This window comes from Ixodes scapularis, unplaced genomic scaffold (genome assembly GCF_016920785.2).
Source record: "Ixodes scapularis isolate PalLabHiFi unplaced genomic scaffold, ASM1692078v2 PGA_scaffold9__187_contigs__length_104089568, whole genome shotgun sequence".
In the NCBI taxonomy this organism is placed as follows: domain Eukaryota; kingdom Metazoa; phylum Arthropoda; class Arachnida; order Ixodida; family Ixodidae; genus Ixodes; species Ixodes scapularis.
The window spans coordinates 72,402,405-72,426,280 of NW_024609884.1; the positions used below are offsets into that span (position 1 = coordinate 72,402,405).

A 23,876-nucleotide genomic window follows, 5' to 3' on the forward strand; every position below is an offset into this window, starting at 1 on the left:
AGTTGAAGGGGTGATTGCTGCTCGTTTTTCTTAAATTTTTTTCTGCAATTTCTATTGCGTGTGGTGAAAAATAAATGCATGTTTCATAGGTCATTAACGTCAGAGATTTGTTCCAAATGGTATTTGCGCAGTTAAAAATAAATTTGGCAAAGACACTTAAGACTTGTTATGTGTAGGAATGCTACACGCAGCACATTTTTACAAGCAGCGCGACATCTTCCTTTCGAACACGGCGCTCTAACAGTGACATCACGCTTGCCCACTGCGCAGGCGCGGCAAACCTTGCCGGCTTCACGACGGCTTCCGTGACGAAGCATCATTGCTGTGCTTTTCTTTGCGTTTTATTTCTGAAGTTTGAGAACATGACGTTACCTGGATAAATAAATAATCGAAAAAACAAAATTGGGTCCATACCACATGAGCGAATGACGTTTTAGCGAAGAACGGTTATTTGAGTAAATCAACCTTTTAGCAAATGACTGGGGTGTGTGTTAAGTCACCCGCCCCTCTGCGTTCACGCCGCTTCGCGGCGGCAGTCTGCTGCGGCTCATTAAAAAAATGTTAAAACCCCTGGCCCACCTGTGAACGCCGCTTTGCGGCAGTCGAGCATTTGCTAAACTCTGTCGATGGAAAGTCTACGTTCGCTAAAACGTCGTTTGACCAACTGAGTGCCACCCGATAAGGGTATGGGGGGCCCATTTGTACAGAAGAAAAAAGGCCGAACCAGTAGCCACGCTCAATGTCATAAGTCCGCTTCCCAGCGTGCCCAGACGTTGAGGTACTCCTGCCAGAGCAGCTCTGCATCGGGCCGCCGCTCGGGGTCGCGCTCCTTACAGGCACGGTGCACAGGAAACAGGCGAAACTTGAGGCCCTCTACACTGCGTGTGTTTCCTAGCAGCCAGAGGCAGACGTCGGGAACCTTCCAGATGTCGCATTTCAAGTCGCATGAAGCCGTCTCCGACACATTGCCCCTCTGCTCGGGTGCCAGGAGCTCGCCGTGCAGCGGGGGAGTGCCGCACGTCACCCGCTTGCCCGGGGTCACTCGGGGCAAGGCATCCAGGTCATTGACCCGCAATGAGAGGTCACCGCGAACGAGGTACTGAGACAGTGTCTTGGCAAGTGTGTTAGAGTCGCACATGACGCGCTGGTGAGCGTGCAAATGCCGCAAGATGGCCACGTATCCGAGGCAGAGGGAGAAGCGCCGAGGAACTGTGTCGTACCTGAGAAGGATGCAAGCGTCACAAGTAAAGCTTTTGGGGTCTGCCGTAACTTGCAGACCGCCGGCCATTGTGTCAAGGATCTCTCCAACATGGCCATCTGCCATTCCCTTGCAGGCTGTCCAGAAATAGCCGAGTGTGTGCACGGTGGTGCCACAAGAGAGGTTTCGCTACCTCTTTTACAAAGATTATTTTTTTCTCAACATGCACTTGATCTTTAGAACCTGACTTATACAGAGTGCAACACTGTTTGCATAAACAAACCATCGCCAGTTTTTCTCTTTTCCTCTTAGAGCTGAAATGCCGTGTCCTTGAACGTGCTCATCCAGAGCACCAGCCTAAGGGGGATCGGAGCGTGTTAACACACCGCAGCTCGGAGAAAGCTCTCGCTGCACAACCTAGGGATCCCGGCTTCGATCGCCACCCCTGCCCGTTTCGACCTGAATGAGCATCATACCGGCATATGGTTGTGTATCACTACTGGGTGATGCAGATTAAGCACCAGGCTAGCAGTCGTACTGCACTTGCTAAATTTCTCATCTACAGAGTGTAACAACGCCGCCATGCTCTGACATGCTAGCACGCTGTCTCAACATCTAACAACTAATTTGTACTTGTTTTAGCACCAGCCTAGGTGGCAAAAGTTGGGCTCCCTCAATATTATTTCTTAGCACAACATAAAAAAAAGTTCTTGCCACATTTGTGCTATCTGCATCATGTAGCATGCTTTGTTTCATACAAGACAAGCTATAGCCTTGTGCGAAACAAACTCGAACAGCAGAATGAGTGGCTTTCATTTTGATCAAGCCACGCAAAGTTTGCAAGCAATTGCTCCCATGCATCTGGGGTGCTTTAAGAGCACAAATAGTGTGAGGTGGACAGTGCTCTAAACCACACCAATTCGCACCAAGGTTTGTTTAAATTTTCTGCCACATTCGACACTGCCCACTGTCTCTGAAGGATTTACAAAACAATGTATCCATTTCAGGCAATCGGGAATGGCACATGCAATGCAAAAGCCCTGCATTTCAACCTAGCCGACTGCACTGTTGGAGTGTTTTCTTGAAGGTAAGAAAGAAAGGTTCAGTGATTGCTTCCTATTCTTGAGAGCCCGACATGCATGTGCTGCTTCATAAACTCTATGAAGTTAATGATGAGCAGTGCAGAACGTGAAAGAAAACTGAATTAAACTTCGGCACAAATAGTGTTTGTCTCAAGGTTCAAAGGAGCGTGATGGTATTAAAAAGCCATTTGACCCCGTTTTGTTACATGGCCTAACAGAGTAGGAGAGAATATGTCTCACAAGTTTAAAAGGTTGATTACAAATGCACCTGCCTTTTTCATAGCTTGAACTGCGTCCCAGGATATAAGTCGAGGCACTCTCACCTGGCTAACTGAGAAGTGAAGAGCCTTTGAAGATTGTCGGCCGACCCAAGCGGCAGGTACTCGGTGACGAGTGTATTGGCGCAGGACCCCAACACTTGAACAGTGTAGTCAGGGTGGCCCAGAAGTTTGTGCATCTGCACATTGTGCTGGAAGTCATCCTCTAGGTGGCTCTCCGTAAGGTTAGACAGCACTACAGCATGCCCCCTCCACCCTGCCAGGTAAACCTGGAAGGAGGACATTCAGAGGGATCAGGTTGACTGCGTCGTGGCTTCTTTTCCAAAATGTTATCTGCACCACCAAGTGCTAAAGACCAAGTGTAGATCAGTGCAGCTGGAGCTAGGTTATGGTGCTGGTCCAAGCTAAACCCAGTTGGATCCGGCCAGGTTTCACTTCCAGCTGGATCCAGCTGGAGCCAGTTCCATAATCCATGCTTCAGCTGGACTAACCTTTACTTGGGAGGCAAGATGGACATATTCCCAGAAAAGAAGACGAGTTTGAGATGGGAGCACTCTTTCGCTAAAATGTAGCGTGTGCATCTGTTTCAAAGGGCAGTGCATGAAATAACCCACTTTCCAAAACCCCCGCCTGTTCTCCGCATCTTCAAAATCTTCAACTTTCAAAAACCACACACATGCCCAGCCTGTCCTCCAAGTGTCATTATTGCTTGACAGTCTCTGGTCAAGCCTTCATTCAAGTCCCTTTCTATGCACTGCTGGGATCTTAAAATCATGGTGTTCAACACAGAACCCTGATGCCAGGGATGAATTAGGTATTGACAAATGAAAACAACTGTCTCCATAACAATGAAGTCAACAAGGAAACTTTATGGAGGCCTGCCACCAGTAAACACATTTTGCAATGCAAGAGAAAAAATTTCCGGATTACTATTAAATGTTTCATCTGCCAGGTGCTGTGATTTTTGCAATATTCAATCAGAGAAAAATTTACAATATGATTTAGAAAGTTCCTCCTAATTTTTGCACTCGAGGAGCTATGCACATGGATATGCACAGAAAAGGGATGGCTAAACGGAAATATGTAGAGCCATAAAAAAAAAAAATTTTAAGTGAAGCGCGCAACAGTAAAAAAGGAGTGTGGCAGTTCTTTTTTTTTTTTTTACTTTCATCCGAGTTGATAACTGATGGCCACAGTGGATTCCACTCATAAAGCGATTGCTCATTATGCTCCATTATTGTGCATCCAACATCGTGAAATAACTACCTTGAAGTTCGGCTCGAAGTTTAATATGCACAGAAAAGGGATGGCTAGACGGAAATATGTAGAGCCATAAAAAAAAAAAAAAGAACAATTTTAAGTGAAGCGCAACAGTAAAAAGGGGGTGTGGCAGTTCTTTCTTTTTTACTTCTAGCATCTGAGTTGATGATTAATGGCCACAGTGGATTCCACTCATAAAGCGATTGCTCATTATGCTCCATTATGTGCATCCAACATCGTGACCTTGAAGTTTGGCTCGAAGTTTGACATGCACAGAAAGAGGATGGCTAGACGGAAATATGTAGAGCCATAAAAAAAAAAAAAGAACAATTTTAAGTGAAGCGTAACAGTAAAAAGGGGGAATGGCAGTTTTTTCTTTTTTATTTCTTTCATCCGAGTTGATGATTGATGGCCACACTGGATTCCACTCATCAAGCGATTGCTCATTATGCTCCATTATTGTGTATCCAACATTGTGAAATAACTACCTTGAAGTTCGGCTCGAAATTTGGTGTATGTCCATCAGGATCTCACGCTATTTTGATTTTACCTCCTACATTGTTGAGAAGAGAGCCTCACAGCAGGACGTAGATCCAAACATTGATGCAAGTCTCTGACCCACAAGTTATGGTGGCACAAGACTGCCAAAACATGGGCTGTACTTTATTCTGTATCTGTCCTGATCCTGTGGGAAGGGGAGGGGGGCAATGATTACTAGGGACCCGCGAAGAGCCGCAGTTTGACCACCCCTGGCATAGAAGATTGCCACATTTTGGGGGAGGTGGGAAGCAGAAAGCCCATAAGCCGCCGCCCCGCCCCTCCCCGTCGCCTTTCCCACCTCAGCACCTGACTGATTGGCACACATAAAAACTTAAAGGAGCACTAAAGAGGATTCTGCGATCGTCTGTTCTTGGTCATAACTGAGAGAGGCGGCTTGCGATTGGCTGACGAGTGCCCATCGTCACCACGCTGACACTGCTGCCTTTCCTGAGCAGAAAAATCCGCTCAGAAAGGGGTGTGTCCCAACATTTCATTATGTTTTTAAAAAGAAAATCACCATTGCGTGATTAAAATTTTTGAATTTTTAGGATGCTTAGAACCTGTAGAATCAGCTACGACCAAGAACAGACGACCGCAAAATCCTCTTTGATGCCCCTTGAATATTTTCTTTTTTAAATAGAGATTTGCATATCATGTATTCAATAAAGAATGACAACGATCACCCCCTCAAAGGGGCGATGCAATACTTTTTGTACTTTTAGTAAATACAGCTTAGAATTATTCCCCAACATTCATAAAGTATAAAACATATGTTAGTACTTTTTCTCCATGCAATGGCAGTCACAGAAGAAAAATATAGAAAAACAAAAAGCGTTCACCCCCTCAACTCAAAGCTTGAACAAGCCGCCACATAATCTGGAGTTGAATATATGCCACCCAATGTTTTTTCATAGCCACGCGCTGAGGTTGGCAAAGCACAGTGCACACACTGAGTTCCAGATAAAATTAAGGTTTGGCTATTTTAATCATTGCATCGATTGGGCACAAGCCACTACTCGAATGATGTCAAGACATTGATTGTCACGAGACCAAATCGAATGCTCACGCAGTGCTCATGTTCACTGTCTGAGCTGCATTTATTTATCGTCACTGCAGGGCTTGCAAAACTTAAAGGGCCGCTGAAAAGAAAAACAATTAATGGAAACAATCTAACTGGGACACGCTAATAATAAACAACTTTTGCGCGAAAAAAAAAAAAAAGTTTTACAGCAATATTGACGGCGCGAGATAATATTTAGTCGGTAGTCACCTCTTCTCCACTTGTTTCCTCTGGGCATTTCTGGCGCAGGGAGGAAAGGTGGATTCGCTTGGCCATCACATTGAGGTGGAGAGAGTGCATGACCATCTCGTCGAGGTGGAAAGAGTGTATGGCCATTCTGTGACGTCATGGACTTTGCGCGCAAAAGTTAAAATATATCTCGTGCCATCAAAACTGCTCTACAAAATAAATTTGCTTTCGTGTAAAATTTATTTTTTGACAAGCGTTTCCCAACCAGACTGTTTAAAAAGAACATTTCTTTTCAGTGGCTTTTTAATGGCGAAATCCTGGGGATCGCATTGTTGACAATGCCAACAATGGGATCTCCACAACTACATCATCAATTTTTGCAAAGGAGAGATTGAAAGAAAACGCTTGCTTTTATCCTTGAAATTACACCGCAACAAAGGAGTTTCTTAGTCACTTGCAGTAAGCTCATGTATAGTGAAAAACACTCCAAATGAATACTGTTGCACCACTCCTTTAACCTTTGTTCTGCGGCTCTATTCCAGAGTAGTGCAGTATGGCGATACAAATGTATCGCAATAGTATCTTAGAGATACTTTTGAGTCTCTGTATCTCTGCATCGAGGTACATTTCAAAAATGCATTTGTATCTCAGTACTGAAATACACTTACAATGTATCGATTGTATCGGAATACTTTGCCAGGCCTTAGGTATCTCATTACATTTGTTATCAAAAATCAAATGCCAGGATTTTACGATAAACTTAAAAACATCTTTTTAGTTCAAGCGGTCCCAGAATTTAGGATATGAACCCCCCAGTTAACCTCTACAGGGAAAAGCCTGGTTAATCACCAAAATTTATAAAAAAAGGAAGAGAAAGAAAAAGTGGTTCCAAGAAATGACACGAGAGAATAACAGGACAAACTCCTGCCATAATGGTCTCTACTTTTTCCTCATTAGCATAGCAAATTCTGAAAAGGAGGAAAGTGGAGAGGAGAAAACCACCAATCGCAGACAGTAAGGAACTTGTAAGAAAACCTTTTCTCTTATACTGCAACAGGTTTTGTGCAAACTAGGGTGCCTTATTGAAGACAGGTTCGGTTCTGTTGTTCCAATATCTCCCCGCCCTGGGTGACTCAGAAGCACTTTAGAGAGAGGCGATCAGTAAGTTAATATTTTAACAAAGACTAGACACAATGGAGGATACACGATGGGTGAGAAAGGAATATAAGCATCTATATATGAAACGTCAGAACATTACATGGACAAACCGAACCCGAAAACTGAAATTTAAATATCAACAGTCAAATGCTGGGGCAGAGCAGGCTACCTCTGTGGAAAAGGAAGTAAAAGAAACCGAGGGGAAAATGTGGGAAGAAAAATGCAAGGAAATCGGTCTTAAATATATATAGGGGACGAAAACAGAAAATAAGGAAGGAACATTGGTATGAATGGGGGAACTTATTGTTATTCCAGGCTATAACACAGTATTGAGAACTAGGACATATAGAACAAAATACAAGGAAATGCACATGTGGTGTGCCATATGCCAAAGGGAACACAAGACAATAGAACATGTGGTATTGAGATGCACAGGGCTTGCTCCCCTCCTCCCGGAGGGGGCGACAGATTTAGCCAGAGTGCCGAGGTTTGCAGACGAGAATGGAAGAATGCATGATAAGTGCACTTTAATAATAAAGAGGAGATCGGAAGACTGGTGGAAATTATCTAGGGTGAATTGAATGACGTACAACTAATTAGCACAGCTGGGGACAGGCAGGACAGAGGAAAACTGAGACTCCTTCCCACAAATCTCTGGCCCAAGGTCTCAACCCTGTCTCCCAGTGGGCCCAGTTTTGTGGTAACACCGACTAGGTTTGACCAGAGGAAAATTGGCGACTCCCTTGCCGGGAGGAAGAGGTGGGGGGGTGATGTTTTTAGTTTTTTTTACCCGTTCCCTAAAGGTCATCCTGGTGATATCCCACACTGCCTGGTGATAGCTACAAAATTGCAGAGGGGAACAAATTGGCCTAGAAGAGCGAGGGGAGGAATCATACTCTAGGTTTTTAGTTTCTAGGCTAGGTGGCACAGGTTACCACCCGTTATAAAGGGTACAGCCATTAGCATCTATCCATCTACTTAAAATGACAGTTTGAGAAACACCCTCACAGCAAAACAGGGTTCGATCACTTAGGGCAGACACCTTCTGTCAAGCATGGCAAGCAGACATCTGCGGGATTTACTGGGGCAGGGGGGGCAATAGTGTTTTATTTAGCAGCGTTCAGAATGACGGCTGCAGATGGTAAGGGGAGGTGCATATATAAGCTGACACAAAGAGAGAAACACGAGCTATTACTTGCATGTCACTAACGGCACCCTCTGCACCTCCGTTCGGGAAAAAAAATTATTTCTGTATGTATATGATGGCAGAAGCAGATCTGACTGTAAAATGAACCGGAAAAAATCGGTGCTTGCACATAGAAAGCTGAAACTTGCACCAAATGTGCGTTGAGCAGGTCAGTTTTACCGTATGAAATTTCAAGGTGTTGTTCTCTTCTCGTAAAAAAATGAGAGCAACAAACTTGCCGAAGTCCACGTCGGGCGTGTTCGCAGACGACAGAGCTAGCGACGCCATTAACTTGTGGCGCCATCTCCCGATAGGCGCAGCGAGCAGACAACAGAGTGCCTATTGGAAGATGGCGCCATAGGTTAATAGCGTTGCTAACTTGATTGTCTGCGAACGCACCCAGCGTGGACTTTGGCAAGTTTGTCGCTCTCATTTTTTTACAGGAAGGGCTACACCTTAAAATTTTACACGGTAAAACTGACCTGCGCAATGCACATTTGGTGTAAGTTTCAGCTTTCTATGTGCAAGCACCGATTTTTCCGGTTCGTTTTGCATGAGTGATGAGCCCCAAGCTGAAAGATATTGGGTCTGTAAAATGCGAACGGAGATAAAGGCTGTCGAAAGGGAGCGCTGGACATTGGCAACGCAACAGCATACTAGCATGCATTTGTATGCATCTTTCAAGACCGAGATCGCTCCAATAACGTTCTGCAGAAACACGCTGGGAAGTCGCCTCTCATCGAAGCCCGCGGCAGTGCCCTGCGCACCAGACAGTACCGACGCAAGTTTGACAGTAGCGTGACGGACATGACATGCAGCAGCGCCTGTGGAGAAGACGAAGAGACCATCGAGCATGTGCTGCTTACGTGCCAGAGGCTCCTGCCAGTGCCCATTGGGGGCTCCCGCATTGAGCAGGCACTCGGCTTCACGAATGAACATGACCACGTGGCCTGTTCTAGGCAAAGACTGGAGGCATGGTGAAAAGTGTGACGGTGATTTGCGCACCGAGAAGTCAGTGCGTACCAATTGAACCACCGTGATTGTCTAGCTGTTATCCTCCGCCCACCAAGGGTCACCTACGACAGATGGTGTGTCCTGACGACCTCCCCCTCCCACTTCTTTTTTCACTTTTTTGGCGTGTCCAACTTAGACTCTCGTTTCGAAGAGATTGCGCCGCAGAATACGATACAACACAGGAAGAAGAGCGGGAGCGGAACGAGTGGCGATGTGCGCAGCAGCGCGAATGGTTCCGCAACCGCCGCGAAGCCGCTATCGCCTAAAGTTCCACTGCGTCGAGCAGATCGCTCGCCTGAAAAGCCACCGCCGAGAACAGAAGCTACAGTTCCGCTGCTCTTTCTTCTTCACCAGAATAAAAAAAAGCTTCAAGTTTTTTTTGTTTTGTTTTTGCGCAAGTTAAAATCCACGTAAAAAAGTGTTTGTGATCACGAATCTTTTCTGGAGTATCTCTGTCCAGCACTGCTCTATTCTTGTATCTCCAGACTTTTTACTCGCTTTACTGTCAAACTCGCTGTACGTTCTTATCTTTAGCTCCGTTTGCACCAAGTGGCGCGTCTTTTGCAAGCACCCCGCCGGCCCCTTCGAAAAGTTGCCTGGCTTACTTTATGATATGGTTTTGGGGCATGAAGACGCCCGATTAAGATATGACAGGCCAGAAGCGTCACTTGGGTGTTCTGCCAGTCGGGCAGAACAGCCAAGTGACGCCAAAAAGGAGCGTAGGGGGACGCACGTTTTTCACAACGCCTCGAGCCAAGAGACGTTGGACGTGGACGTCCTCCCTGATGTCACGGCAGGACAGCTTCGGATGACAGACATCGCTGTGGGCGAGACTGAAGCTCTCCTGAAGGCACTCGCGCTTGCACACGGATTGTTCCTGAAGAGCGACGTCCGTCCAACAGGTGATCTTGGGGCCGGTGCACTTCAGAACGCAGCAGACGATTAATGCACACGCCAGAACAGAAAGCGCAGCACGCTTGAAGACGAAGCTGACAAAGTCGTGCATTCGTCCTTCAAAGGTTCAGAAGCAAATCCACATGCCCTAGTTGGTGTAATACGAGCTGGTAAAGGGACATATCGGACTCAAAGTTGTTAGTAGCCGACATAAACAAGCAGGTCGCCGGCATAACTCCCAAACCACAGTGCACCAAACAAATGGCACTAAATGACCAAATCACCTAACAGCGCCAAAACAACCAATGAACGACACGGGGTGTTGCCAAACGGTGAAATATGATGTTCGAACTCGAACTGCTCGAACCGCTCGAACTGTGCGAACGTGCGAATTGGGAACGCAGTAAATAAAATATATGCTAACCCAAAATTCAGTCCGTTGATGACGTTAAGTAATTTGATTATAAGGTCAATTACTAAAATATCATGTGAAATGTGAGATTATCTCATCCGTAAAACCCGTAGACTCCATGAGCTCGTTGACGTCACGAGCTTCTTCGGCGCGCTTTTTCGTTCATGGGCGCGGGACGCGATTCTAAAGTCCAAACGAACTGCGAAGGTGAGGAACCCGTCTCCATGTAGGGTTAAATAATACTTAATAGCCTGAGATCTTTAGATCGTACACCTACATCTTAATATCGACTGTAGTTACCATGAAATAGCGTAGGTTTTTTGTTTTGTTTTTTCAGCGTAGAGATGGACAAAGAAAGTGTTCTAGAAAAGTTGAGAGGCTGCATCAAGAGCAAGAACCTAAAGCTGGTAAGCATAGGAGCTTAAGAAACATGTTATTTTCTGTGATTAGAGAATACAGAATGGGGGTGCTGCTGTGGTTTCGATCGCTCCTTTCGCGTCTAGGGAAATTCGTCGAAAGTTCATTCGTCGACGGACAACTGCCTTTAATGATCAATGCCCATTAATGTGGCATTTTGGGCCAGTTGGTTCACGATCGTAGACAAGCGCCGAAAAAACCGACAGGGACAAGAGTTAACGTAAGCACTGACACACTCGTAACTAACATTTATTTAAAAAAAAAAATCACTTATATAGCCGTGAAAGACAAACAATAAATGTTGAAGACTGACGAGCGTGTTGGGACAGATGTAACAGTAAGAAAGCACAAAACAAACAGGTGTCTGTTTTTGTCCCTCTGTTTGTTTTGTGCTTTCTTACTGTAATAAATGTTAGTTGCGAGTGTGGCAGTGTTTACGTCAACTCTTGTCCCTGCCTATTTTTTCGGTGCTTGTATAGAACTGGCAGAAAGACAGTTCGTTGAACAGGGCAATTCGCACGAGACCAGTTCGTAGAATGTACAGTTTGACTAAAATGCCCGTTTGAAAAAAAAAAAAAAAAATGAAAGATTAGAATGAGATGCAGTATAAATGTTTTTAGACATAGGTCGAAAACTGAGCGTGTGCGCAGGCTAAGTTTTGGAGAATGTAAACAATGTAACAAAAAGATACCTGACAGATAATCAATAAACAAGGGTAAGTTGGTTGTTCAAGCAATTTAACTACTTGGAAGGCTAGGCTGGACATTTCCATGTACATTTTAAGGGTCTAGGAGAACTCGTCACAAGCTCGGTCATCACAGATCAACTGGTCTTAGGTGAATTCGTCAAGGAGGTCAACTCGTCGGAGGACTCCTTGTACGAGGAATTATCGTCAAGCCGGAATAATCGTCACAAGGAACACTCATGTCACGGCATGGAGTTTGACCGTAGAACTATGAGTTTACTTCTGTGCCAAAAAACTCCAAAATCATTCATTCATACTTCTGTTTATCCCTATGAATTATTTAACGCACCGTGTTGGCAGCTTTGATCAAAACATGACCCTAAAATTGAAATAAATATAACTAGATTCCACGACATGGTTTAGAAAGAACATATGACATGCAATTTTATTAATTGAAAACGAGTGTGTTGTTGAATTGATATGAATACTTGAAAGAATAAAACATTGAGGACGAGGACGGAAACACAACTTCTTGAAAGAAGTACTGTTTCTGTCTTTGTCCTCAATGTTTTATTCTTTCAAGTATTCATAGCAATTTTATTGAGCTTGTGCAGGCCATTACAGCATGGAACTCAAAACCAGATATTTCTAGTAATATTTCGAACCATGCAGAGAGGTGATCCTGTGAAGTGCTCCTCTAGAATTTTATATGTGCGCTCATTGACATCTTTATAATTCTGTGCGAGACGTGGTGGCGGTTGTCCCGCGTCGAATATGGGCCATCTTCAGTTCTTGTAAGGCTTGTTCATCCTTCAGACACCTGAGGAAGGCCCAGAGGTTGGAAAGACAGCATTCGACGTTGGACTGCAGCATGAAACAAAAAAAGTGCAGATTAACTTAAAATATAATGGATAATACTGACTCTAGCATATTAAAATAATCAGGACCAAAGCAGCTGTAATGCGCCTGGAAGCCTCAATGCCAGGCTTCGAGAGTGTTGTTCTTGCGTGGCATATCGTGCTGCACGGCATCATGCACGGAGTGTAAGATTCTCAGTGGGCCCCGAGTACGCTCGCCCAGGATCAAAAACAGACACGACCAGCCCCGTCTGAATCCAAGCACAATCTGTTTTAATCACAAGCCCATTGTGCAGTATCACGCGGGCACGCCAGAACGTGCAGCACGGCGGCGCCGGCTTTTGGCGCCGCTTTGGGTTTTTGAGCTGGAACCACTACACATACCCCCTTTTTTTTAAGTAAAGCTTAAGACACAATTACTATCATTTCCCTTTTTCCCCCTTGGATGGGGTAAAGTGGAGTGGAGGTCATCTGTCGGGCAGACGAAAAGTTCTGAAAATTCTGGGGAAAGAAAGGCCACTTGACCTTGGACTTGTCGCATAGTTCAGAGTTCAAAACATGTTCAAAGCAAAATCTAGAAAACTCACCAGTGATTCTGACTTGACTGTGGGCATTTAAAAATTCTAAATGTCAAAAGTTTAAAAACAGAAAAAAAAAATTGTGAATACAGAAAGGAAGACGGTTCACTCCGTTTCAGGGTGTCCAAAATGTGGAGAAAAAAAATCACTTCGCCAAGATAAGTTTTGTTTTGTTATTGATTAACCCCTTAACCGTTTTTTTATTTTTGGCAATTTTTAACTCTAAACCACTTCTTTTTTTTTAATCTTATCTTATGATTTCAGTTACTCCATACATAAAGCCCTATTATGATTGAACGACAGAGCAAACAGAAACACTTTATTGAAGGCGATTGTAATTGCTTTGTTTTTTGAAAAAGTTCAACTAACTCTTACTAAAAAAAAAAAAAAAGAAGAAAAAACCCGGAATGTAAAGGAAGGTTGTCTGGGCCCCAAAGGGCAACTTCGCGAGCCTGTGATACAGCTCGAAACACGGAATTACACATAGCGCCTTCTCGCACTTGCTGCACCAAAACCTTGTCTCCTTCCTCAGCTTCTTTCCATGTCTACACATTTCTTGAGGCGAGAATGCTCGCTGAGTTGGCTGGCGTTGAGTTTTTGCTCAGCTTTTCGGTTGGTTTCACTGACTATCAGCGAGACTAAGCCGTTGTCCAGAAAAGCTTCAAAGTACTCAAGCACGTCAGTGGTTGATTGGACTGAAAATATCTTACCCGGGCTGCCGAGAAAAGGGAACCGAAGGGGTGCTGGTGGTACACTGTTCACGTCAATTTTCGACCACTGCCGAGCGTCGGCAATAGCGCGATCTGGATCGTCGTCGTCCTCCGCTTCGTCCAAGGAGCTGCTGAGTTCGACGTCGTAATCACTGTCTTCTTCACTTGAAGAACACAAGTAGACGTCAGTATCCATGTCGCTATCGAAGTCTTCCTCAAAAAAAGCATTTGTTTTCCTTTTGGATGGGCCCGGGCCACACGTGTCACCACCACCGGACACCATTTTTCAAACACACAAAAACAAAACGCACACAAAATTGCCGTTCCTGTGCTGCCATCTGTCGGCAGCATCTCAAACTGCGAAATGAACGAACCTGGGTCGTCTAAAACGGCGAAGGGACGAACGATGTAGGACAGACGAGTTACACTCGTCCTAAATGGTTTGGGGATGGCTTGAGATGGGGGGGGGACAAGCTAGGCTTGTCCAGAACGGTTAAGGAATTAATAATCTTAGACATTTTGTTTTGTACTTGTTAGATTACTCATTCTGTTTATCATGGCCAGTATGTAACAAATCGTCTCTAGTTCAGCAGATGGCTATTTGGAATTGAGACTTAAGATCTGGTATCAATAAGCAGCTTGAGAGGGGTGCCATTTGCGAGGACATCCGCCAAGAACATGTTGCGGAGACCCGGGTCACGTGCAAGGCGATTTGTAGACTGCACCGAGACCTCCAGCTGGTCAAACGTCACACTCGGCAGGATTTCTTGATGGACAGTTCCCACATGGGTTGATCCGTATCGTCAATAAAAACGGCTGCTCTGGTAGCGTCCGGCAGGTTGTCCATGGCACCAGGGTTGTCCTCAACCCCGCACTGGAAATGATGCCTGCCGTTCATCGTTAATGAATGCTGCTGACTGTGCTTGGTGACTGCGGCAAACGAGAGCAAAATGTCCCTACTTCCCACACAGAAAGCACGTCGCGTTACGTGCTGGGCAGAACTCGGAGGTATGGTCGCATCAGCCACAGAACCAGCACGCATAGAGAGAGCTTCCATCTTCTCTCTGCCTCACCTGTTGAGGAGGAGGCTCCACGACTGCTGGCCAGCCGCCTTGCCCGACCTTGGAAACAGTGAAAATGGCCGTCAGACGATGGATGACCCCACGGCATCACGGGACCTCGCTGCGACAAAATCATCTTGGTGGATTTGCCCTTCGCGAGGCGTGGCGATAGAAAAATGTAAAAAAGAACCATGGAAATAGTCAAAGGACGTTGAGGGTCGAAGCCTACTGTTTGGGAAAATGCAAGATTGCAACCGACATGGTGGGTGACAATGCAAACCAAAGGAAAGGCTGTGAAGCAGTGGGTAATAGGCTTGACCTAGAACCAGACGTTAGACAATTGCAAGTAGGAGGCAATTGCCTCCACCAATCAGAAGTGAATACGTCATTTCTGTAACCTTTTAAAACATACATGTAAGTGTCCAACCTAGTTTGCCAGGAAAGCTTTTTAACTATTATTTTCTTTGGGAGTCAGTCTAGTCATAGAAAGCACATACGAGCTAGCAGACAGGTTTTATTACCATGAGAAATCTGTGCAAGTATACCTGAAAGTGAGTTGCATAGAGCTTGGTTTGTGGGGGGGGGCTCAGAACATCCTGACCCCCCAGCTCTCGGGTCGCCCATACTGCCATGGTTATAGTGTGCCTACAGCTGAGTAAATTGCGGGCCAAGTAAGCTGTTGAGATGTATAAGCATTCTGACGATATTTCTTTTGGCCCATCTTTTCCTTCTTTTTTAATTCTTATCCAAGCACAGCGAGACATGCACGCATGCTCCCACATCTCTCTGCAGCGTACAATGAGTTAAAAAGTTACTGTGCCCTTCTCGAGCAGAAACATGCTGCAGTCAGAGTCTAAAGAGAAAATCTGCTAGAGCAGTCTGTGATGTAACATATTGAGAGCTGCATTTATGACAGCGCCTCCTTCAGCAGTGAAGCTTGTCGTCGCTTGCATTCAGGGCCATTGGCGTGCCGGCTTCTCGTTCACTAATAAAGTTAAATGCAACGAGCATGTTCAACATAATTGGTATAGCTACTCCGACAGCTGTGCTTATAACAGACAAGGGAAGGTATGAAATTCAATAATAATATTCAAAACTGTCTGGGCACATCATTTGCAACTTTTATTTGGGGGGTCCTGCAGCTTCGCTATCCCATACTCTGAGCTCTAGCTGTTGAACAACTAATTCAGCTGTGTTTTAAGCCTGTGTATGGTTTGCTTTCTCCATGTTTCCCCGGTCTGCAAAGTAGCATCGCAAACTGAAATAATAATTAGGAAATCCTTTGAGAGCCATGATTCACTAATTTTTTACCCTTGCCTCTTTACAAGGTGTACGACTTTCTGATGAAAAATGCCCTCAAAGGTGGAGCCGATCTTCCTTCTGTTGCAGGAAAATTAATTGAAGGTATGGTGCCAAATTACAGCTGTTTTGACGAAAAGCCACCTTTCCAGAGAGTTGTTATAAGTATAGGAACTATTCAAGCAATGTTTGTATTGACTGTAACAACACTGAGGTGGTACTGAGATGGAGCAACATAAAAAAAGTTGGGTTTTTACGATGTTGAGAGTTTCCTAGCTTATCTGTGCCTTGAGTGTTATTAGTGGTAATAACCTCCTAGTTAATCCAAAGTTATTGTGTTGTAAGAGTGGAGAACCAATTGAAACTACTACTATGGTGCCACATCGCCAAATGCCGCACTCAACCTTCTTCAAATGAATTTTAATAAAGGACTGCTAGATGCTGTTTGTTGACTTAATAAAGTCACAATTCGTTGAATTCGGTTATGGTAATGTAGATGATGATCAGAAATCTTTCTCCTCGTCTCGAGCTTTCGTGGCCTCTGGATGTTTGCAGCTAAGGCAATGTGGACAATTGCAGCTGCCTTGGGCATCTTACTTTCCAAGACCATTTTTGTTTTCAGAGCTTCCAGACAATGAGTTTGGAAGAGATCAGCATGTTCAAATCTTCACTACCCTTCTTAACATCTTGAAGAAAGTGGAACTTACATCCAAGATAAGCTCAGAAGTCCTCAGCATCCTCAATACAGAGGTAATAGGCTTCTGAACTTTGCATTTCGGTTTTCACTTCTTGATAAGTGGGATCACAGAAGAGGGAGCTGGAATTTTCGGTGAAAGTGCATCTTAACTTATCATCACGCAGAATGCTAACTTGGCCACATTGTAATGCCGTTCCTTCGTGGCCGTGGTTGGCAGTTCACAAAAGGTCAGCCACACTCTCAGGCTGGAAGGTATTTTTGTCAAATAAACCAGATCTGACGGACCTTTGAGGGAGACACTTATTTGATTTAAGAAAATATTCTTTTGTTTATATAGTATGTCTTAGTGCAGAGCGATTGGGAAAGATTAATTTAAAAACTTCACTGAATGATGGGTAATTATTATTATTACTTTTTAGCAGTTTTGACTATAATTAATATCTAGTCCTTAAAGTCTCATGAACAACTTGTTTGGTCTTGAACAGTCTATTTTCTTTACTTAGTACTTCACCATCCAGATTGCTAGTAGGGACCTTTTCCCCAAAAGCCAAACGGTCGCCACTTGCTTGCTTCAATGCTGCATGGCCCTCCACTTTGAAATGTTGTGGACTTAATTTAATTTTGGTCTAACTTTATAAGTGAGAGTTTTCATTTTTTTCCTTGCACATTTCCGTAGCTTTGCCAAGGCCTGTAATTTACAACTTCTGGGAACTGTTGCAAGCATCAAATATGGCCCTTGTATATGCCTTTCTTGGGATCTCAGCATGGCAGGAACTTTTTCTATATAATATCCAAAATGAACCAGGAGTTAAGGTGTGTGATTCTTTTAGGTGGACCACATACCCGTGAATAGCCTTGCTGACGTCGTCCATGGACTTATCGATTCGCTCAAAGAAGGAATTCCACTGGATGGCCGGTAAGCGGTTTGTGTTTTCGGCACTTGTTTTTTTTTACTTGCAACTGATAGTAGATGCTGTTTGTTAAATTTTGAGCATATGTGGATGCCAATAAATAGGGAGTTAAAAATAAACATCTATTGCATACTTCTCTTGTTAGTGAGCGCATTGGTAATGATGTAGGTTTAGAAAGAGTTATATACGTAAAGACAGGGGACGGGACAACACAACTTTCAACAAACAAATGACTTATTGCCGGACACTTCCAGCTCCACTCTAGGAGAGGGAAAGTTAAAAGGAGGGGGAAGGAGTAGGAGGGGTCAAGACAAGTCCCCGGGAGAAAAAGCTGGGGGAAAGTAGCGCAGAGACAGTGGGAAGGAGAGGAAGGGAGGAGGCATCCCGATTTCCTTCTCAGGAGCAAGGACCACTCGCCCGGCCCGCCAAGGTCGTCAACTCCGGTCTCATGAATGTCGCCTCTCTCTCCGACAGAGACAACAAGGCCGAGGAAATGTTCTTCGGCATCTCTTTTATGGCGTACGCCTCCACGATCTCGCGCCCATAGCGGTTCTTGTGGGCCCCCAGAACACGCGCGGACGGGAACTCGGGGGCGCATGGAGCGCAAAGCTTGAGGTGATGGACCATGGGGTGTTGGGAGTCCTCGTCGTTTTTTTCTATTTCTCTTTCATGCTCGTGCAGGCGGTCGTTGAGGCAGCGGCCCGTCTGCCCGATGTACTCTGCCCCGCACGAGAAGGGCACGGAATACACCCGTCCGACCGCGCAGGAAACAAAGGGGGCCGTGTGCCTCTTGGCGCAGCCGATCTTGGGAGGAGGGGGGGAATTAACCAGACGGCACATGGCGCTCAACTTAAAGGGGCACGAAAACGCAACGTCCATGTCGAAGCGTCGAGCCACGGTTTTAGTCTGTGGGCGGTGTTGTGGAAACAGGGGATGGTTGTGTACCTTTGCTGGGCAGGCTTCCGAGCGGCGGCTTTTTCAATTATTAGTTTTCTGAGCGTGGAGGCCAGCAGGTCGCGCGGGTAGCCAGCGTTTGTGAGCCGGCTGAGCTGTCCCTCCAGGCTAGATGGGGAGAGGTGCTGGCAGGACTTTGTGCAGGTGGAGGAGATGAGACTTTTTGCGATGCCTGCTTTTACTGTCTTTGAGTGGTGGCTTGAGAAAGGCAGTACGGTTTCTGCGACCGCTGCTGGAAGCGCCAGCAAGTGCCTCCCTGGGTGGCTACGAGGCATACATCCAGGAATTGGAGACCCTCGGCCGAGGGGTCCTCCCTGGTGAAGCTCAGGCCATTTGCGTTTCCTGTGAAGGCCTTCTGGATGGTGGCGGTGGGCGTGCCAGAGTCGTGGAGCACCAGATTGTCGTCCACATATCTGTAGACCTGTGTTCCTGGGGCGACGCTGTCCAGTTGCTCCTTCACGGCCTGATCTACGAAGGAAAGGTAGACCTCGCTGAGCGCAGGCGCCAGGCAGGACCCTATGCAGACACCCGATTTTTGTAGGTGTATTTTCCCGTCATGCTCCACCATAGTTAACCGAAGATATACTCTGATTAATTGCAGGAGCGCGCCGAGGGGAATGCCGGAAGAATTTTGGAATTTGACGATACCCTGTGTAGTGATGGCCTTTTCTACCGCAAGCCAAGGGAAATTTGAAGTCGAGGCTGTAGTACATGTCGGTGATGTCTAGGGAGAAGAAGGTGGTACCTGGGCCTGATGTGTGAAGAAGCTGGAGAGCTGGGAGGAGTTCCTGAGAGCTGCCCACGCGGAAAGGCTGGTCCGGGTGGACGGCTGCCAGGTGTTTCTGCAGGTAGAGAGCCAGAGGCTTCTGCCAGCATCCATTTTCTGATACAATGCTCCTAAGCGGGATCTCCGGCTTGTGGGTCTTGGCGGTGAAAAACACTTTTAGGTACTGGTTCGCAGGGGTTGACACTCTCGTGAGAAGCGACGAAAGGTTGTTCGACCTGCAGATGTCTTTGACTTCCGATCGGAGGGTGCCGGACGGCCTTTTCTTAACGAGGACAAAGTTTTTCTTGATGGCGAGTTCAGCCCTCTCACCGAAGTTAGACTCGTTCATGACCACAAACTCTCCTGTCTTGTCTGCCTCCAAAAGCCTCAGGTCAGACCCCCTGAGTTCATTCACCACTTGTGGAAATTCTGGTTTAGTTGGGTGGGCTGCTCCATGCATGCACACCAAATGGGAACCAACACCGAGGAACTCCTGTCGGGCACGCTCTGGAATCCTCGACGCAATCTGGTGTACCGCTGCGAGCTGATCCTCCCTTGGCGGTGTGACAGAGGGAGCGAATTTGGGTCCCTTTGAGAGCAGCGCCTCGGCTTGCGGTGAAAGGTTCGAGCCCGAGAGATTTAGCGGAGGCTGAAGGTTGGGACACTAGTTCGCTCGTTTTTCTGTGGATGCAGTTGCAATTACGACCTTCCAAGATGAATCAAGAAGGTCTTATCCTGACTTGGTTAGAAATATGTACGAAGGGTGAACTGTAAAGCGGGCACCGAAGATGACCCTCATGAGACCGGGAAGTGACTTCTGCATGACAAGGATTTCCTGCGAGAGCTCACTGCGTGCTATCGGCATGACTCTGTAGTTGGCAGTCCAGCTGGCAGAGTTGAATCCAAATACCTGGTGGATGGTGGGGTGAGGGATGGTCTTCCTGAGGTAGAGTCCAAGGGATCTCAGGCGCAGGCGGAGGAGATACAGTCTCGAGATGAAGATGGCGGCACGGAGAAAGGGGCCTGGCTGGAAACCCAAAGGTCCGAAGCATGGCGGTTGTGGACGTGACAAACACATAGCTCTCGTAAATAATACACTTGCTAGCGAGCGCGTTGGTAATGATGTAGGTTTAGAAAGAGTTATATACGTAAAGACAGGGGACGGGACAACACATCTTTCAACAAACAAATGATTTATTGCCGGACGCTTCGCCTTCGGAGCTCCACTCTAGGAGAGGGAAAGTTAAAAGGAAAGGGAAGGAGAAGGAGGGGTCAAGACAAGGCCCCGGGAGAAAAAGCTGGGGGAAAGTAGCGCAGAGACAGCGGGAAGGAGAGGAATGGAGCAGACATCCTCCCTTCCTCTTGAAAAAGCCGCCGCTCGGAAGCCTGCCCGGCAAAGGTAGACAACCATACCCTATTTCCACAACACCGCCCGCAGACTAAAAGCAGTGGCTCGACGCTTCGACATGGACGTTGCGTTTTCGTGCCCCTTTAAGTTGAGTGCCATGTGCCGTCTGGTTAATTCCCCCCCTCCTTCCAAGATCAGCTGCGCCAAAAGGCACGCGGCCCCCTTTGTTTCCTGCGCGGTCGGACGGGTGTATTCCGTGCCCTTCTCGTGTGGGGCAGAGTACATCGGGCAGACGGGCCGCTGCCTCAACGACCGCCTGCGCGAGCATGAAAGAGAAATAGAAAAAAACGACGAGGACTCCCAACACGCCATGGTCCATCACCTCAAGGTTTGCGCTCCATGCGCCCCCGAGTTCCCGTCTGCGCGTGTTCTGGGGGCCCACAAGAACCACTATGGGCGCGAGATCGTGGAGGCATACGCCATAAAAGAGATGCCGAAGAACATTTCCTCAGCCTCGTTGTCTCTGTCGGAGAGAGAGACATGACATTCATGAGACCGGAGTTGACGACCTTGGCGGGCCGGGCGAGTGGTCCTTGCTCCTGAGAAGGAAATCGGGATGCCTCCTCCCTTCCTCTCCTTCCCGCTGTCTCTGCGCTACTTTCCCCCAGCTTTTTCTCCCAGGGACTTGTCTTGACCCCTCCTTCTTCTTCCCCTCCTTTTAACTTTCCCTCTCCTAGAGTGGAGCTCTGAAGGCGAAGCGTCTGGCAATAAATCATTTGTTTGTTGAAAGTTGTGTTGTCCCGTTCTCTGTCTTTACGTATATAACTCTTTCTTAACCTACATACTTCTGTAGAACAAAATCTTTTTTTTTGTCAAAATAAAAAAAATGGTGCTGATTGTTTATTTGGCACTTACTTTGGTTAAACACTGGTAATTAAGGGCAGCCAGGGCAATTGGTATTCAAATAATGACATGAGTTCACCAAAATATGTCTTAATCAGTGGGACCCTAATATTTTCGTTCTATTATTATCAACTAACTGTGATGATCCACAGTCTAATGTCCACAAATAGATGCATGGTGATTTTTAGTTTTGCAAGAAAAGGGTTCAGCTGGGTACCTAGCCATAAACAGAATTAACTTTATTTTAATTATTTACTTGCATTGAAACTTTAGAGTAGAGCAGGGATGGCCAGACAGACATCTGCAAAGTGCCAAAAAGAGACAAACATTTTAAGTGAAAAGCCGCAATTAAAAAAGGGTGTGTTTTTATTTTTTTTTATCAGTTGGTGGATACGGCGGATTGCACTCGTAAAGCTTTTGCTCATTATGTTCTTTTATTATGCGTCCCCATTTGTGAGTCACTTGGAGTCTGGCTTGAACTTGGAGGGAATATGGAGGGCATAGCCCTTGTCTAGGGGACCTTGTCTGCAACAAAGAACATTTTCTTAACCGCGAGACAAAAGTGCATGCATGGTCACTTACCTGCTTGGTCTGATGTGCAAATGGTGACAAAGCTTCCAAAATGCAAGCTGTCTTTTATACTGTAGGTCTGTTGCACTTGACGTCACTACCGGGCACGCTACTTAGCGGCATGTTCAAAAACTATAAAACCCAACGTCGATAAACCCTCTGCGTCACTGACACCTGAGCATCATCCGAGTCCTTCAATGGAAAGGAGGAAAGCAGGTGGAATGGAGGAGAGGGGTGACCAATGCATTGATTACCCCTCTCCTCCTTTCCACCTGCTTTCCTTCTTGCCACACGGCACATGCACCCTTGCAACCAATCTCTGTCCACCATTGAAAATTGCAATCGCTCCCCTTGGTCTGAGAATGGACCCTTTCATCAATCTAAGCTCTCTAAGGGGCCATTTTCGTTTAGCCGCTCCACTCTGAGTAAGCTGCTTTAAATTTGCAATAACGAGTAGTTCTGGAAAAAAAATACTTTCTCGCACACCCAAATTTTGTCACGCCTGTAGTGGATCACTGTATGAAAGCACCGGTCATTCTTTATTGATCTCTAACAACAGAACTTACAGATAGGCGTTTTTTTGTTTTTTGAAAACAATGCATTTGCAAGCGGAAAAGAGCTAGTTTGAGTGCCTTTACTTGATGGCACTGCTCGTGGTGCTGAAGTTTGACATTGATGGGGGTATTGAAAAGTTACTTTGAGAAAAGAAAAAGGAATGAGAATGATGTTGTTTTGGAGATGGTTGCAGATATGGAAGTTTGAGAAGTTGATTGAGTGTAGAGAGCCTAAGGTGCTTACATTAACAAAAAACGCTGTCAGTGAGATGACATGTCACCACAATCTATGGGTAACTGGCTCATTCCGAGGGGGTTCAAAATTCTGACACACTTCCTGGTTGCCAGACTGCCTGCGGTGCTGGCTAGATTGGCTGCTCTTAGCCCCCTTTTCGATGCTAGCACCGTGCGCAGTCTGGTACCAAGCTCTTCCATAGCGTTGCGGAGAAGTTCCATGACCAGTAGCATATTGAAGGACTGGCGTCGTCTTTGGTGTTGGTGAAAGGCAGAAGTGCTCATTCGACAAAAGAACTCAAGAAGTACAATCGGGATGTGTTTGTGGTGCCTTAAACCCAAGAATTCACAATTTTTTTCCTTAGAAAGCACACGACAGCGCTTGTGGCCATTTTGACCTTGACAAGCCGACTTCTCGCCTTAAGTCCAAATAAAGACCGGTATGCGTAAAAATCTAGCACCAGCCGATGCTCCTTTATGTTCCCGATTAGCTTGGCTGGCGCAGTCAACCACGACGCAAAAGAACTCGAGCGATCTGGAAAACACTGCCTCTGGCACATAGAAAGACGTAGCAGACATAAGACGAAAACAAATGCCACCGACATGGATTCCGGCAGAGGTTTAGAGCTGAAAGCAGCGTTGCATCATGGTCTCATGCAAGCACCCTATGGGGAGTATTCACTGGTGGTCATGGCTGGTGGCGCATAATGACAGCAAGCGTTTGCCAGATTCCTTTCGCGCCATAAAATATAGTTGTTCATGGCAGATGATAAGCGGCTTTACCCACAGCTTGTGCTGATGACAGGTGCTCCTATATCTCTTTCCTTCTGACCTTGCGAGAATACTTGTACCAGGGAGCTGCGAGCCATACTTGTACCTGCGGAGAGCTGCATCTAGCTCGCAAGCCGCAGTTTTGTCCCTTCTGCTTTAGAGCGTATGCCTAATTTCTTTCTGAAAAATTAGAAATCTCGTGGTCAAGCAAGTGATTTATATGGTCAAATTGATTGCACAATAAAACAAATTGCCCTGTGCAACAGCATAGAGCATTAGAAACATTTCTT

The 23,876-nt window shown here is 46.0% G+C and overlaps 2 protein-coding genes across 3 annotated transcripts in view; one reads left to right on the top strand and one right to left on the bottom strand.

Moving 5' to 3' along the window:
- Positions 1 to 323: 323 nt before the first annotated feature.
- LOC8035991 (protein O-mannose kinase) lies at positions 324 to 10,236 on the bottom strand. Its single transcript, XM_042287291.1, has 3 exons — positions 9,699 to 10,236; positions 2,604 to 2,827; positions 324 to 1,220 (listed from the first exon to the last, which is right to left on the bottom strand). Exons 1-3 carry the CDS (start codon positions 9,969 to 9,971, stop codon positions 743 to 745), a joined length of 975 nt encoding a protein of 324 aa, XP_042143225.1. The 5' UTR covers positions 9,972 to 10,236; the 3' UTR covers positions 324 to 742.
- A 153-nt stretch (positions 10,237 to 10,389) lies between these two features.
- LOC8035993 (Fanconi anemia group I protein) overlaps positions 10,390 to 23,876 on the top strand; it is a 76,343-nt gene continuing 62,856 nt past the window's right edge. The window contains exons 1-5 of one of the 2 annotated variants that reach the window (XM_040216834.3): positions 10,390 to 10,478; positions 10,609 to 10,678; positions 15,908 to 15,983; positions 16,501 to 16,628; positions 17,406 to 17,491. In XM_040216834.3, the coding sequence (XP_040072768.2) occupies positions 10,616 to 10,678; positions 15,908 to 15,983; positions 16,501 to 16,628; positions 17,406 to 17,491 (353 nt within the window). In that variant the 5' untranslated portion in view covers positions 10,390 to 10,478; positions 10,609 to 10,615. The remainder of the gene's footprint in view (positions 10,479 to 10,608; positions 10,679 to 15,907; positions 15,984 to 16,500; positions 16,629 to 17,405; positions 17,492 to 23,876) is intronic. The other variant, XM_040503285.2, reaches the window with a different exon arrangement.

Excerpts from the sequence above, each read along its gene's own strand:
- LOC8035991 (XM_042287291.1), bottom strand. The coding sequence starts at position 9,971 with ATGCACGACTTTGTCAGCTTCGTCTTCAAGCGTGCTGCGCTTTCTGTT. Across the intron at positions 2,828-9,698 it reads CTCGAGGCGTTGTGAAAAAC|GTTTACCTGGCAGGGTGGAG; the intron begins GTGCGTCCCCCT and ends TCCTCCTTCCAG. Across the intron at positions 1,221-2,603 it reads TTCACTTCTCAGTTAGCCAG|GTACGACACAGTTCCTCGGC; the intron begins GTGAGAGTGCCT and ends CATCCTTCTCAG.